This window comes from Fusarium sambucinum, chromosome IV (assembly GCF_050947815.1).
Source record: "Fusarium sambucinum isolate potato_lamoka chromosome IV, whole genome shotgun sequence".
NCBI classification, from domain to species: Eukaryota; Fungi; Ascomycota; class Sordariomycetes; order Hypocreales; family Nectriaceae; genus Fusarium; species Fusarium sambucinum.
In genome coordinates this window covers 3,620,950-3,636,502 of record NC_139291.1, presented here as the reverse complement: position 1 = coordinate 3,636,502, position 15,553 = coordinate 3,620,950, and the positions used below count along the sequence as shown (strand labels likewise).

At 46.9% G+C, this 15,553-nt stretch overlaps 7 protein-coding genes across 7 annotated transcripts; 4 read left to right on the top strand and 3 right to left on the bottom strand.

Annotated features, from left to right (window-relative positions):
• Positions 1-1,114: 1,114 nt before the first annotated feature.
• FSST1_001185 (gamma-glutamylcyclotransferase family protein) lies at positions 1,115-1,597 on the top strand (the record flags this gene model as incomplete). The annotated part of the gene is made up of 1 exon (XM_083225911.1): positions 1,115-1,597. The coding sequence occupies one exon, from the start codon at positions 1,115-1,117 to the stop codon at positions 1,595-1,597; it is 483 nt and encodes a 160-aa protein (XP_083091367.1).
• Positions 1,598-2,613: 1,016 nt separating this feature from the next.
• Positions 2,614-4,321, top strand: FSST1_001184 (major facilitator superfamily domain-containing protein; the record flags this gene model as incomplete). Its single annotated transcript, XM_083225900.1, has 2 exons — positions 2,614-4,146; positions 4,193-4,321. The coding sequence occupies 2 exons, from the start codon at positions 2,614-2,616 to the stop codon at positions 4,319-4,321; spliced, it is 1,662 nt and encodes a 553-aa protein (XP_083091366.1).
• Positions 4,322-4,795: 474 nt separating this feature from the next.
• Positions 4,796-5,878, bottom strand: FSST1_001183 (NAD binding domain of 6-phosphogluconate dehydrogenase-domain-containing protein; the record flags this gene model as incomplete). Its single annotated transcript, XM_083225889.1, has 3 exons — positions 4,796-5,228; positions 5,276-5,798; positions 5,851-5,878. The coding sequence occupies 3 exons, from the start codon at positions 5,876-5,878 to the stop codon at positions 4,796-4,798; spliced, it is 984 nt and encodes a 327-aa protein (XP_083091365.1).
• Positions 5,879-6,279: 401 nt separating this feature from the next.
• Positions 6,280-7,673, bottom strand: FSST1_001182 (FAD dependent oxidoreductase; the record flags this gene model as incomplete). The annotated part of the gene is made up of 2 exons (XM_083225877.1): positions 6,280-7,433; positions 7,487-7,673. 2 exons carry the CDS (start codon positions 7,671-7,673, stop codon positions 6,280-6,282), a joined length of 1,341 nt encoding a protein of 446 aa, XP_083091364.1.
• Positions 7,674-8,093: 420 nt separating this feature from the next.
• Positions 8,094-9,770, top strand: FSST1_001181 (transcription factor domain-containing protein; the record flags this gene model as incomplete). The annotated part of the gene is made up of 1 exon (XM_083225866.1): positions 8,094-9,770. The coding sequence occupies one exon, from the start codon at positions 8,094-8,096 to the stop codon at positions 9,768-9,770; it is 1,677 nt and encodes a 558-aa protein (XP_083091363.1).
• A 99-nt stretch (positions 9,771-9,869) lies between these two features.
• On the bottom strand, positions 9,870-10,892 carry FSST1_001180 (uncharacterized protein; the record flags this gene model as incomplete). Its single annotated transcript, XM_083225855.1, has 1 exon — positions 9,870-10,892. One exon carries the CDS (start codon positions 10,890-10,892, stop codon positions 9,870-9,872), a length of 1,023 nt encoding a protein of 340 aa, XP_083091362.1.
• A 1,735-nt stretch (positions 10,893-12,627) lies between these two features.
• Positions 12,628-15,342, top strand: FSST1_001179 (uncharacterized protein; the record flags this gene model as incomplete). Its single annotated transcript, XM_083225844.1, has 3 exons — positions 12,628-12,960; positions 13,017-15,284; positions 15,334-15,342. The coding sequence occupies 3 exons, from the start codon at positions 12,628-12,630 to the stop codon at positions 15,340-15,342; spliced, it is 2,610 nt and encodes an 869-aa protein (XP_083091361.1).
• Between the last annotated feature and the right edge of the window lie 211 nt (positions 15,343-15,553).

Genomic DNA, 15,553 nt, shown 5'->3' with positions numbered 1-15,553 from the left:
AACCTTGACACAACAGAAGGAAGGAACAACGACAACAACAAACTCCCCCACCTTCCTATCAACAGACAACCAGTAAGGTATATAATACAAAATAAGCGAGCACTTACCAATGGCAATGATGAGACCTCTGGACTACATCGAAGGATCGCTGAAATGTCTTATACTCAAGTAGTGGCGGGCGTTCGTAATGCGAGCGAAGAACTTCTGAGCCCCCAGATGGGTTGGTCCCATCTCCTTTTTTATAGCCCTGATCACGCGCCATACTAAACTCTCTTTTTGCCTTCAGCAGGCCACAAAACTCTGATGTTTTGGTGTAATGTGTCTTGCCACGCGGGTTAACACTTACCGCGTCTTTTGAAGTCTGCGCGTGTTAGTGTGGCTGGCATACTGACCCAGGGACGTACCTTCTTGTACCTGCCCATCCAGGGTGGATGGTACAACTGGCAAACGTTTGAGGTGTCCAAGACAAAGAACAGGGGTTCAAACCATGAAAACATCACTAAACTGACTTGCAAGATTGGGTATTGGAGAGGTCTGAGATATAGGTGACATTTTCGACTTTGTAATTGTGATGCACGGCGATCCGTTGTCTATGGCAACACCACACACTTTAGATCCACCTGTGAAGTAAAACACAGGTACTCGAAGTATGATATGATTAGAGTTTCAAAGTTCTGCCTCAATGTATAAATGTTGAAAGTGTATTCTTGAAAGTTTACAGTATGTTTTCAAGAGTTGAGTTGGGCATCATTTTGCAGGCTTTTGGCTTTTGGACATCTGATCAGATGGCTAAACATTGTAAGCGAATAGCTACAATCTGTTGCAAATCTCTAAGGACTTCCATTAGAACGAGGTTGTTCAGTCTGGCCTGAAGAGTGTGACATGACAACTCACAAACGCGACGGGGATCTTTCAGTCAAAACGTACAAGGTTTCTACCAGATACAAACTGTATTCACCTTCTAGAGCTATATTTAATGCCGCTGCCTGCGGCCCACAAACAATCGGCGTGAAGTTCAACAACAACTCATTGAGCCAGTGGTCTGTTGACTCCCCATCTCATGTCCATCACCACAAACCTTTGAACCAAACTACTGCATACCTGCTTGTTTACAATGGCTAGTGTACCGCCACCTCGCCCTGTTTTCGTCTACGGATCCCTTAGGGCATTGCCTTTTCTGGCTTGGGTCCTAACTGGAGATTCCTCCAATATCAACACCGTCGCCGAACTCACCCATCCAGCCCGAGTCAAAGGCTACGCGCGTTTCGCTCTCAACAGCTGCGATTACCCAACCGTGGCCAAGAATGAATCTAGCGAGGTGGATGGGCTGCTGGTACGTGTCGAGACGAAGTCTCAGCGCCAAAAGGTGCATGACTTTGAAGGCGAGATCTACAAAGCGACGCACGTGAACGTGATCCTTGAGGGTGGCACTATAGTCGATGCAGATATGTATGTGTGGAACGGCGACGCAGAGAAAGTCTCCGATAAACCATGGGAGCTACAAGATTTCATCAACGAAAGACTTGAAGACTGGCTTGATCTCTTTGACGGTATTGAACTCGATGGAGACGATGAAGAAATGCTGGCAGACGGCTAGAGTCCCGGCCTGACTTTCACGATGAGTATGTTTGTATAAACTTTGCTTGTATCATTTTAATGACACGAGCATAGACTGTTCTGTTTCGGTTAGGATATTCCCACCCGATGTTTCTAAAGTCATTCTGGGGACAGAGCTATTATGAATAAAATACTATTATTGGACGGACAAGAACGAAAAATAAAAATACGATTGCAATTTGGAGTCTCTATTATCAAAACGAATTCTGGAGTTCAAGATAATACGTGTTGATGAATGATAAAATTGTTTTCTCAACATTTTATGCATGGGACCAATCTTGGTCATTTTTCACATTCCGCTTTCAGCTTGTCGCAGCAGGGTAAAATGCATTCGGTCTGCTGATGTTTCGTGGGGGTCACTCACATCGCAAGCAAGGTAGACAATACAAGGTCAATTGATGAGATTGTCAGACTGTGTATCTGATTCGAATAGAAATGATGTGATTTATTAGTGTTTACCGATCATTTCCTTCTATAGAAGGTGCTACAAACTAATTTTACGGACTCTGGTGCTTTGAACGGATGCGGGGAGTCGGATGATGGGATGGTTGGTGTGGGTGACAAGTGATCATCAGCTGGGATAAGGCGATCAATGCTTTCGTTTATTGTGTATGTATTGTCGTTCTCTTGTATTTATATCTACTCGATACCTTTCTTTATAATTATAGAGTTGTATTCTGTCCTGTACAAAAACATATCCCTCAAAAACAGATTCTCTGCTTACTATCCCTGATCCATAAGAGATACATATGACGCCATAGAGCGGGATGGATCATCAGCTAGGATCCATGTAAGACACACTGCCCAATCAATGCAGCCCAAGAGTGGGATTGTGCCATCGACCCTACCAACCTTGCAACGCGGGGAGTTGAAGAGATCCTACGGTTACCCTGCTTCTCTTTCACAACATCGTCTCACTATCCTACACAATCAAGCCACTGACGAATCAATCTCTTTTCATTTCTTCTCATCTACATAAAGGGAGCCATTCCCCCCATGCAGGATGCTTCGAGTTCAGAGGCGCATCGTCTCTTAACCCCAGTCTCAGCGCCATACAACAACCCGTCAAGGACGAGAATGGCTACCACACCAGACAAGGAATCGGATGTTCGAAAAGCCTATGGCGCAATTAACAATAATGGCGATGCAAGGAGAAACAGTCTTGTGGACGCTGCAGAAGACGAGGCGATTATCCCTAAAGGCGCTCTCGATCCTGTCTACGAGGCAAAAGCACGCATCCTCAACCGTGCCCTGAGTGACATAGGAATGGGAAGATACCAGTGGGAATTATTTATAGTGATCGGTTTTGGGTGGGCGAGCGATAATCTCTGGCCGATTGTTACCTCTCTCATCTTGACGCCCGTGGCGAATGAGTTTGGCGTAAGCAACCCTCCTTTTCTTCCCCTTGCTCAAAACATCGGTCTATTGGCTGGTGCCATGTTTTGGGGCTTTGGATGTGATGTGTTTGGCCGAAAATGGGCTTTCAACATCACCCTAGGTTTGACAGCAACCTGGGGCCTGATATCAGCCAGCGCTCCCAACTTCGCTGCCATCGCCATATTTGACGCCCTCTGGTCTTTTGGAGTAGGAGGAAATTTACCTGTCGATTCGGCTATTTTCCTCGAGTTCCTGCCGGCGTCGCATCAATACCTTCTTACCATTCTTTCCATCGACTGGGCCATCGCCCAGGTAATCGGCACCCTGATCGCATGGCCCCTATTGGGAAACTACACATGCCAGCAAGACACAGTATGCCGAAGAAGCGATAACATGGGATGGCGTTACTTCACAATCACTATTGGTGGCTTGACCCTACTCATGTTTCTCGCCCGTTTTATACTATTCAAGATTTACGAGTCGCCGAAGTACCTCATGAGTAAGGGAAGAGACGAAGAGGCAGTCCAAGTCGTACACACTGTCGCCAAAAAGAACGGAAAGACGTCTACTCTTACTGTTGAGGACCTCAAAGCTTGTGAGCCAGAAGGATATGTCGCTCAGACCGACGCGAGTGCAGCTTTGAAACGATACCTCGAAAAAGTCGATATGTCTCACATCAAAGCCCTTTTCGTAACAAAGAAATTAGGTCTCAGCACTGGACTCATTATGGCCGTGTGGGCTCTCATCGGTCTTGGATATCCACTCTACAACGCTTTCATCCCATATATCCAAGCAACCAAGGGTGCTGACTTTGGTGATGGAAGCACATATATCACCTACCGAAACAGTCTAATCATTGCTGTTCTCGGTGTACCGGGTGCTTTGCTTGGAGGATGGCTTGTTGAGCTGCCCAGACTCGGACGAAAGGGTACACTTTCAGCTAGCACTATCCTCACTGGTGTTTTTCTCTACTGTTCAACAACTGCCACGACTAGCGGTGCTTTGCTCGGCTGGCAGTGTGCTTTCAACTTTTTCAGTAACATCATGTACGCTGTTCTCTACTCTTTCACACCTGAGTTGTTTCCTACACCTCATCGCGGAACGGGCAATGCCTTGTGTGCGTCTTGCAACCGAATCTTTGGCATCATGGCTGTAAGTGTTCAAACTTCCGCCCGTTGACTGTTACTAACATTTTTAGCCTATCATTGCAATCTTTGCGAATCTGGAGACATCTGCTCCCGTATATACCAGCGGTGCGCTCTTCATTGCGGCTGGACTCTTGGTATTGCTGATGCCGTTCGAATCTAGAGGCAAAGCTGCTCTCTAAGTACTTAATCTTGTGATACCCGTTTTGGACATATGAACGATATAATGATGAGGTATAAATCGCCTTCGGAATAGCTTATTAGAGTTAAAGATAATGAATGAATACTATATACGGACTGATAGAGTCACGTCAGTCTTTGAAAATTGCGTACAACCACCAAATGTACAAACCCATACAGTCAATCCATTTATTCTCTTGCCTTTGGTATCACTGTGAGATGTAATGGGCCGCCAAATCGTTATCAAACGTCATCATTCCTTTGCATCTGTGGCACTCCATTGATTGGAATGTATTGATGGATCAAGGCTGAAGGGATGGAGACAACTCCCATCGACAACGGCCACGAGGATCAGGACATATGGAGAAAGAGCGGGAAGGGACAGAGGTAGGAATAAAGTTTCACTGCTACGCTACCTAGGTACGTTAAAGTAAGATATTGATTAAGAACCTCCCTACGATCCATCTCTGGCTATATCACTCCTTTTTAGTATCCCCGACAGGATCTCGCTCCTCAATCAACTTCGTCTCAAATGGCAGCCCGGCTTCTTGTCGTAATATTCCATACATAGATGACGAATCAAGTGGCCGTTGTTCAGAATCAGAAAACTTCTTTGCATCCTTCAAATGCTTGATAGCAACTTCTGCAACCTCCAACTTGGCTCCAGACTGTTCTGCAAGAGTAATTCCATGACCCACGTCTTTGATGGCCAAGTTTAGATCGGACCACGGCCTGTCACCTCTCGCTGGCATGTATGCTCCAGTGGTCAAGCGTTGTGACATTGAGAATGGGAGAGGTCCGTATTGCTGCTCGATCAACGCCTCTAGATTCTCACTGCCGAGACCGGACTTTTCGGCCAGGACATGTGCTTCGGCAATGATTTCCATGAAACCAGCCGTTATGAAATTTCTACTCTAGTTGTTAATTAGATCCAAGTCAGAAAAGTGGCCACTTACCCTGCCGTTTTCATCTTGCCAGATGCTTTCACATCCTCCCCAACCCTGATAACACCCCTTCCCATAATTCCTTCAACATATGGGGTGATCTTGTCAACAGCATCGTTTGGTCCAGCAATGATCCACAGGAGCTTTCCCTGTACTGCAACGGGACTTGCACCAAAGACTGGTGAGGCGATAAACCGACCTCCCTTTTCTTGAACCCTGGCCTCTGCCTTTGCGGAAGAGTCAGGGTGGACCGTTGACGTATCGACGATCAGCTTCCCCGTTAGTTGACCGGATGTTTCTGCATCAATGATTGCATCCAGTGTTGCCTCCAAGGCCGAGTCGTCGCTCAGAGACATGAAGATGATATCGGAGTTATTGGCAAGGTCTCTAGCTGTTGGTGCGGGTTGGGCACCAATATCCTTTAAAGAATCACCACGGGAAATAGTGCGATTAAAATAAATCATATTTGTAATCCCAGTTGAACTTAGATGTTTCTGGAGATTTGTTGCCATGGGAAGACCCATTGACCCCAGGCCTGTAGCATGACATTAGTCGTGCCTATCAAAGACTGTGATGAATGGACGTACCGATCCAGCCAATTTGAGGAGAAGACATTTTGGTTGGGATTAAGATGTTTTGTTTTTCGATTCAAATAATTGGTGACTACCTACCTATCTTGTGGTGATGATATGCCTGGTACTATTTATAAGCTGTGACTCAAAACTCGGCTGAAAACCCCGCAGCTTCGGCTATGTCGCCGAGACTTTGATGTATATCTCGGTCGCCGACGATGCGTGATAGAGTACTCTATTTAATGACTGATACGTTTGTCTGTATCAGCTTTTAAGACGCAAACATTCATAAATGTCTTGATTTAAAATCGGTATAAAATGCATCACAATTCACATCCATTGCAAGTATTTTCACAGTATCATAACCAACATATTCCAGAAACAAGATATAATTGATATGTTTTTGTCTGCTAGTCCTTAATTTGCATCACTATTTTAGCCCATTTAGAGAGTAGAACTATTCTCCTTAATGTTCGTCCACCCTTCAGTCTCACCTTTTGGTAAATCCATGATCATATCATCAGCACCAAATCGATCCAAAGGATCCTTACCCCAAAACTCAGTAAACTTCTCGGGCCTCCATTTCCAAAACTTAGCAAACCTGTCTTCCAATGTACCCTCCATACAATCAGATATGTATTTGCCAATGGATGTGATGTGTTTGTACCCTGTTCCACAATCACCAGATGCAATGATAAGGGAAGGATGTCGAGGATGATACGTGATGAGGAAGTTTCTATCGTAGGTATCAGCACACCAGCAGATGCGAGCGTGGACTAGTGGTCGGTCTGCGAGTTGTGGCATGACATCTTTTAGGAAATCCCGCATACGACGTTCTGACTCTAGAGGGATTTGATGCTTGGCGAAGGGGATGGACTGGGGGAATTTGGTCCCGGGCTTTTGCATCCAGTTCACGTATCCGGGGTGTTCGTCACACATCTTAAGCTGATGGAGATCCTCGTCGGGTTCCATGAAGAAACCCATGTTGATGTTGAAAAGAACGGGGAGATTCTTGTATAACTGGGTCTCCTCAGGTGTCATCTGGATGTGGCCAAGAGTCCAGGCTGTGGCACGAATCTGATTCTCGAAATCGAGGAATCGCTCAGCTGATGCACCAGCAGAAAGAATCGTTCGATCCGCTCTGTGCTCTTTTCCATCCGTAGTTTTGGCACCCTTCACGTCGCCGTCTTCAAAGATGAGACTTTGTACTTCGCCTTCTAGTGAGCCTGTGATGACCTTGACACCAAACCTTTTACTTTCCTCAAAAGCAGCAGTCATGGCCTTTCGAGCATGGACCCAACCAGAGCCTTCTGATTTGTAGAATCCTTTCCAGTCAGGAAAGTCGCCTGTGAGAACACCTTCAGGCATGGTTTTTCTAAAATCCTCTGCTGTGTTGAGAGGGGTGAACTCGTCAATTTTATCGCCCACGTCTTCCTCCACGACTTGCTTGATAGCCTTTGGCGTTGAGGCAGAGATGACGTAGCCTGTGTCGTGGCAGTAAGGCTTGAAGACTGGGTCATGTAACCAGCCTTGGGCTTGAGCGTAGGTGAGGGATTGCCAAATTGCATCTTCGTCATCTCCTTTGTTATCAGGAACATCTAGATGCTATTAGTTATTTGGTCTATCAGATTTAGTGACTAGGATAACTTACTCAGTCCACTTGCAATCTTGTTGACATCGTGACCTGCTGAGATTGGTGACGGGATGTGGTTCACATCAAGAAGAGTGACGTTGGTATAGCCTCGACGAGCGAGATGAAGAGCCGTTGAACATCCCCATGTTCCGCCTCCAACAATGAGGATTGTGGATTCTTTGGTAAGATGTGATGCTGAAGACATGTTGACGATTATCTAAACTAAAGAGGTGAAATTGGATCAGGACACCTACGGATTGAGCATCGGGAACAGGATTGTTAGATATAGTAGATGCCAAAATAATATGCCTTGCAATGAAGGTCCAGCCGATGCAGGCATGAACATGTTTTGCTCCGATTAGTTGAGATGAAGATCTAAACCGAATAGAGCAGTTCCTCGATCGTCAGGTGATCTGAGAGTCCAAAGAAGCCGGGAATAAGGTCGTTTAGACAGAAACTAAAGCTCTCATCCCCCGCTTTTATTTTCACACGTCGCGATTCCCACAAGCATTGCACACTCACTCGCCTCTACCTTCCTTATGTTGACCAACGGTATCCTATAGATACATCCGAACAGCCTAAACATACCTAGTTTGCCTCAAACCCCTGTCCCACTACATCTCTAATGCCTAGGCGAAGATCCCCAGGGAACTCAAAACCCGTACAGCGTCGCACGCGCTCTGGATGCCAAACATGTCGCGCTCGCAAGGTCAAATGCGACGAGGCCAAGCCTTCTTGTGGAAATTGCATCACAAGAGGTGTAGAGTGCAATAATTCCATTCAATTAAAATGGGAGTCCGAGTTCACAGCACGTGGGATGTCGTTTGGTAGAGAGGGTGTTTGGGCAAAGGAAGATAGACCAAGACAGCGAAACCCTGTGGCTCACTCACCTGCACTTTTGGTTCTACCTTCGATTGAGCCGAGACACTTTATTAATACGTACCATAGCGACTTTGTGAGAGATCCAAATCTGGAGAAGAGTCTTGTTAGAGAGGCTATGCAGCTTAGGGAGGAGACTGTATATGGTGTATCAACTGCTCTTGCTTGTCGATCTCGATCAGCGTCGCCGAGTCTAATACCATCTATTTCTTCTTTTCCTACCCTGAACACTCCCGAACGCAGCCTTTTTGAATACTATCTTCTTCGACTATGTCCTCTTACAACCCCATCTTCACAACTCTCCTCACCATTCTCGAATTTGGTTGCGCCTCTGTTCACTCACGCCGGTCAAGATCTTCTTGTTCAATCTGTCCTGGCATTTGCAGCTCGTCATAGGAGCATCAAAGATCCATCATGGGCACGGTCAGCCATGAAGATGAAAGGGAACGCGCTCACAGGTCTTCTCAAAAAGATTCGGTCTCCTGATGTCACTGCAGACGTCATTCTCGATCCACAAGTTCCAGCGACCATGATGTTTCTCTGTCTCTACGAGATTATTGACAATGGAGACTATCGATGGGTGTTTCATCTCAGAGCGAGCCAGGAATTTATGAGGAAACGGCGGCAACTTGCGCTTCCTTCTAGCGATAACACCGGGTTTGGAAGTCTTGCGGCGTTTGCGGAGCGGTATTTCGCGTTCCAGGATGTCATTAGCAGAACGGCTTGTGGAAACTCTCCCATATTTGGGCTGGAGTATTGGCAAAGACCTGACCACACAGAGGATATCGATGCTTGGATGGGATGCAGTCCTGCGATGGCTTCTGTTATCTTCAAGATTACCGAACTTGCCCGAACGAGGAACAAAGATCATATGACCGAGCAGGACTACCAACTTCAAGTTGAAGATCTCGACAAGGAACTTGCTTTGGTCAGCTCTAACGTCACTGCCGTCGAAGCCATGGATGAGAATGTTCGACGAAGCGTTGATCTAAAGAAGACTTCGGTGCAACTCTATTTCCACTGTCTTCTCAGAGACGCGGACCCATCAACGCCGCAAGTCGCATATCTTGTGACAAAGGTCCTCCAGTCCATCCATAACCTTATTCAACAGGGCAGCGCAGCAGGACTCCTGTTCCCGTTATTCGTTGCGGCCGTAGAGCTGGATCCGCTGAAGGATGACGAAATATTCTTGCACGAAAGTCTGAGAACATATTTATCTGGAAGACAGATGGTTTTGGAGATTCTCGATGCTATGGTCAATTCGTCGTTGGCGAATATTGAGCGGACAAAGGCTGTTATTCTCAAGGTCTGGAGGATGAGAGATTTGCATACTCAGCGGGAGTCACCTCTTGTGGGAATGGAGGATGCTAATGATTGGAATAATTTTGTGAGTCCATTTACTCAAAATTTGAACTTGGCTTGATGGAAGGGGTCAAAAATTGTTCATAGTGATATCACCATGATGATCTTTATATCGCCTCCATATTAATGAATAATGATTTATTATCTAGAGAAAGATAATCTACCGCAAAAGGAAGCCAGGGAATACAGTGTCAGCAGGATCAATGAAGAAATTCATCCGCCCAACCAGGTTAGCTGTTCCTCTGACACGCGGTATACAAGCAGGAAATTCCACCGGGCTTGCCTCCTCAGAGAGAATGTCTGCTTCGAATAGAGTATCAATTATAGACCGATGCAAAAGCTTTCCTTTCCCGACACCCAATCTCCCTTCGGCGAGAAGAACTGCAGTTCTTGAAGCTGTGCCTGAGCCACAAGGCGAGCGGTCAATCTGGCCATCCGCAAAAATGACAACATTTCTTTGTCGGATTTCTCCAGAATGTCCAGAGCCTTGTTCGTTGTAAAATATGACACCGTATAAGTCGTAGTCCCCGTAGTGTGCTCTTGTACCAAGCGCCGTTTTGATCTCTCTTCCAATGTTGATGAAGTCAATATGCCGACTTGGCTCGACCGTGAGACCCAATTGAGCAGCATCAACGTGGGCGTAAACGGCCCCTCCAAAAGCCAAGTTGACCTTTATATCGGCATCCCTCGAAGGAAGGGTGACCGACAAGTCTTTGGCGATCTGATAGCTCTTGACATTTATGAAATCTCCATGAATCAGTCTTCCTAGTTCAAGAGTAATCTTGGCTACTACCCGGCCTGACGGCACATCAATCACAACATCGACAGTCCCATTTTCTGGTACTTGGCCCAATTTCTTTGTAACAGCCCAGTAACCTAGAGCTATAGTGCCATGCCCGCACGCAGTGGAAAAGCCATCTTTGTGCCAAAACAGGACTCCAAAGTCAGCGCCGGCGTCGTCTGGTTCTGTAATAAAGCCGCCGTACATATCAGCGTGCCCACGCGGTTCATGGCATAGCGATTGGCGGAGCTGATCAAGAGGATGGTTGGGAGTGTTGATCACATTGAGGCGACGGTCTTTGACTGTTGCACCAGTGGGGAGATGGTCCTTGGGAAGGGTTTGGACGATGCGGAAAGGTTCGCCGGCTGTATGCCAATCTTCTGTCTCGATCCAAAATGACATGATGAATATTGTTTAATGTTATATGCAAACTGAGTTGATTCTTCAATTGATTGTGCTTATTTTATGCACGCAGTCGGAAGCCAATCCGATACGGGCGGGGTCTGGGCTGGCATCAGAAAGATTAACCGCTGGAAGTATAAGAGACGAAATTAGTAGGTCACTTTATGCCCCTTGGGCTACAGTTCTTGGACTATTTATTTTTATACCATAAGACTTAGGAGGCTATTTGTTTCTGCTACCCAGTAGACATTATATAGGTACCCTAAAAAGACAATTTTAGACTTTGAGAGTCGGCTATGTTGTCCGTGTTCTTTGCCCCTGGCACCTGAGAGAACAAATTAGAAAGCCCCTAAGACAGTCAAGCTTTTATCCCCCGGCAGTTGAATCATAGCGGACGCGTGTAACAGGCCACAATCGATGCCCTACAGCGAGACAAACACCTAGAGGGAGTGACAAGCAGATCGGTGTGACGCGCGTTCGTTTTGTGTCATGTTCGCTAGATGATTAGATAGTGGCATTCATGCATTTTTGACATGACTATTTGTTTACAGTACTTGCGTAGATACTTGGTTGTTGTGGCGTTTCTCCCAAGGGTAGAGTCAGTGATGGAGACAAAGAAAGCCCAAGCCCCCACAGCCCCCCTGGAGAAAAGAGATCAGCTCAGTTCAGCTCTACTCATGAGAGTATAGCTCCAATTCTAATCTGGTCTAATATCTGAGCGCCATCTCCTTCTCAATACTCTGTTTTCCCTTGCCATCTCTGTTAGCGGGGTCATCGTCCACAAAGGAGGTCATCTACAATCAAGGGTCGGTCGTCCTTTTAAAGTTTACAACAAACGATAATAGGTTATCTAGAAATAAGTTTTATTTATCTTGGCAAAGGCAACGGCTAATGATAACCGTAAAAGCTTGTTTTTTGCAACGCAATGTAGGGCATACCATGGCAAGGGGAGAGAATGAGATGGCCTACGGCTGAGACCCCTTGGTTGGCCTCCCTTGCAATTGTTTCATTACAGGGGGTCAGCCAACTAACTGTTTATTTCTTTGTGCAATGTGGCTTTGAGTAGCTCATTACCTTCGACCCTAAATCTGCCAATGTTTATTGTCGTCAGGATCAGGTTAAAGGTTTATTAGCGAAAATGTTTGCTTCCTTGTACGGTGATCAATAACTGTGAATAACGTATCACGTTAAGCTTCAAGTCAGGTGCGACTCAACTGCAGCGTTCCTCCCGTCTCCGTCCGTCGCCTTTTTCGGCTTTTGGAAGGAGACACTGGTATAACATGTCAATCTTCTCTTTTCTTTTATTTATTCTTATTTCTTGCATGCAATCTTGTCGACGCCCTTCAATTGACTCAAAACATTTCTTGCCCTCGTCTTATCCCGCGCCTCCAAAGATAACTCACTGCGAGCTTCTCATTCGACAACCTACGAACCGTCCATATCATGCATAGCTTCAACTCTCCTTTGACCGTGTCTTAGGCATGTCTTGGGCCTCGTCAGTCCATACCAGATGCCCTGTCTTCATACCAAAATGCCCCAACCGTCTCAGACCTTCAAGCAAGGGGCGCGACCCCCCTTGCGCCACCTGATTCACCCTTCCCAGGCCTCGGCGAACCTGGCGAAAGCAAAACGCACCTTTCGTTTCTTTACTTCTTCAATCATTCAAAAGTTTCGCCGGCTTCCCGTCTTGGCTGCGAATTCCTTCCGTCAAAAGACCATCATCAAATCTTTCATCATGTCGGAACCATCCTTCGTGGCCCTCGTCGGCCGTATTCTACCCATCGTCTTTTGCGTTTTACTTTTTTTCGCCATCACCGTTCAACAAGTCTATCCATCCGATGATCCGTATCGATGCAGAGCTCTCCTGGGAGAGAGCAAACGAAACGGCAGCTGGCTTCATACACCAGACGAGACGGGTGCAAGGAAGCCTTTCAGTAATTGGCAGCCTGATGGGTGTATGCTTCACCACTACACAGCCGAAGAGATTAGAGAATGCATGGGTGATCGCCATGCAGTCTTTTCCGGAGACTCTACAACACGACAGATATTTTGGGGAATGGCCCGACTGGTATGATTGTTGTGTGTCGCTGTGCTTGACCTTCTTTTACTGACCAAACGCTATAGCTAAATCGTAAGGCGGCGAACAAGGGGCGCCATGAACTCCACCCTCACAGAAGTTACAATACCACCTTTGCAGGTGTCCGATTGATCCACGTCTGGAACCCATACTGGAATACTGTTAAGCACAAAAAGTATCCCCTGAGACCCCAGCTTGAGTTGATGAGCGACAACATGCACGACCCCTCTAGCGAAGAACAGGAGTCCGGTCAGCCTGGCCTCATCATGCTTGGTGCCGGGGCCTGGTATGCTGGTAACTATTTCGCCAACGAGTCCGAAGTGCAATTCGAAAAGGCATTGGACAACATCACCGAGATTCTTCAGCTTAGCGACCTGCCCACCTTCGGTACAAAACAGATGGACCCTGTTGAGGGCATTGGCAACGAAGTTTTCATCGCTCCCGTTGCACCTCCATTCTATGCTCAGATGCCCGCCGCCCGAACCGGCCCCAAGGGTGTTCATCGCGGAGAGGTCGAAGCCATTGACGCTTATACCTATTCGCAGGAGAAGGATCACAACCTTCGCCTATTACGGGCCTTTCCACAGCTCTCCCACAATCAACCTGAAGCCATCGTCGACAAGACCGGGACTGGCTTTCACGTCATTGATTCCGTCGCCGAGATCAAAGCAAACATCCTTCTCAATCTCCGATGCAACGCGAAGATGGACCGGAGGTCTGGCTACCCTTACACTCGAACATGCTGCACTGACTACGGTGGTCGGTCATGGGTACAGATTGTGATTCTCGTCATACTCGCCATTTACGCCATCGCCTGCATTTTCTTCGAGAGTTTCACCTTTGTCTCATCACTGACAGTCAAGGGCGTTGACATGAGGGTTGGCATTTTCGCAGTCGCTCTCATCTACTGCTACGCCGCCGATCGTACCCATCTGTTCTCCAAGGGGATGAAGGAATTCGTCTCGAATGAGTTCTACCTTCTCAGCAGCATTTGTGCCATTTTTGGCGGACTCACCATTCGCAAGGTCAAGTTCCGCGCGCCTCGAGCACCTCCTGCCGCAGTTGCGTCTGAGCCTGATTCGGAACCAACGCCTGCGCCCGTGACACCTGTAGTCCAAGACGCAGGTATTCTAGCACGAGACCAGACTGAAGAGTGGAAAGGATGGATGCAAGCCGCTATTCTTGTCTACCATTGGACAGGCGCTTCTACAAATCTCCCCATCTATATCTTCATCCGGTTGCTTGTTGCTGCGTATCTCTTCCAGACTGGCTATGGTCATACCATCTACTTCCTGTCCAAGAAAGACTTTTCGTTCCGTCGCATTGCAAGCGTTTTACTCCGTCTCAACATACTCAGCTGCGCGCTCCCGTATGTTATGGGAACCGATTACATGTTCTACTACTTTGCACCTCTAGTCAGCTTCTGGTTCCTGGTTGTCTATGCCACCATGGCTGTCTGTTCAAGCTTCAACGACAGCGTCAAAGTTCTGGGTAGTAAGATCCTGGCATCTTTCATCTTTGTTACACTTATACTCAACGCTACCCCTGTCATGAAGTGGCTTTTTGCCATTATTGAGTTTGTCTTCCGTATCAAGTGGGACCTCACCGAGTGGGAGTTCAGAGTCACCCTTGATGGAGCAATTGTTTTTGTTGGCATGCTTGCTGGTGTTGTGCATCAACGAGTTGAGCGTGACTCTTCTTGGTATACCAACTACAAATTCGCTGCCATCCCATCCCTGGTGGTTGTTTTGGGCTTTGGATATTTCTGCAACTCCATCGACAACAAGGCCATCTACGTCCTATTGCACCCTGTCATTTCCATCTTCCCTGTCCTCGGCTTCATCTGTCTTCGAAACGCCATCACACCCTTACGGAACCGCTACTCTACAGCCGCAGCATGGCTTGGAAAGTGCTCCCTTGAGACTTTTATCCTACAGTTCCACGTTTTCCTTGCTGGAGATACAAGAGGTGTTCTCCTGTTGGATATATTCAAGGGAGATGGCAGTCTACTTAATGACCGCTGGAGAGATCTGGCGGTTATCGTACCTGTCTTCCTTTGGATTAGTCACTTGGTCGCTGAGGCCTCGGGCGAGATCGTAAAACTCATTATGGGCGAGTCTAAGCCAAAGGTGACTTTCCAGGATGTCGACGATGATGATGAGAATCAACTTAAGATTGTTGAACCTGTGTGGGAGAGCATGCCCATGCTGAACAATATGCACTTAGATCGTGCCAAAAACTTTTGCAAGTCCGTTACTTCCGGACTTCATCTCCGTGTCGGTGCTATTCTGGGAGTGATGTGGCTACTGAACTGGGTAAGTTGGTCCCTGAGACTTTGAACATTGCATGTCTGACATTTTCTAGTTGTATTAAAACGACCCAAGGCCTCCCGGGTTCAGAATGGACCAAAATTTTGGTTTTCTTATAGAGTAGTGGCTTTGACATAGCTAGATTGGAGTGCGCGGATGGTTCATGGGTTTGGCATTATCAGCCATTGTAGATTTAAACATAGATACCAAGTGACCGAAGTCTTGTTATCTTGTGAACACCATAGTGGTATAACAGAGGGAACAAGAGCTTTCAT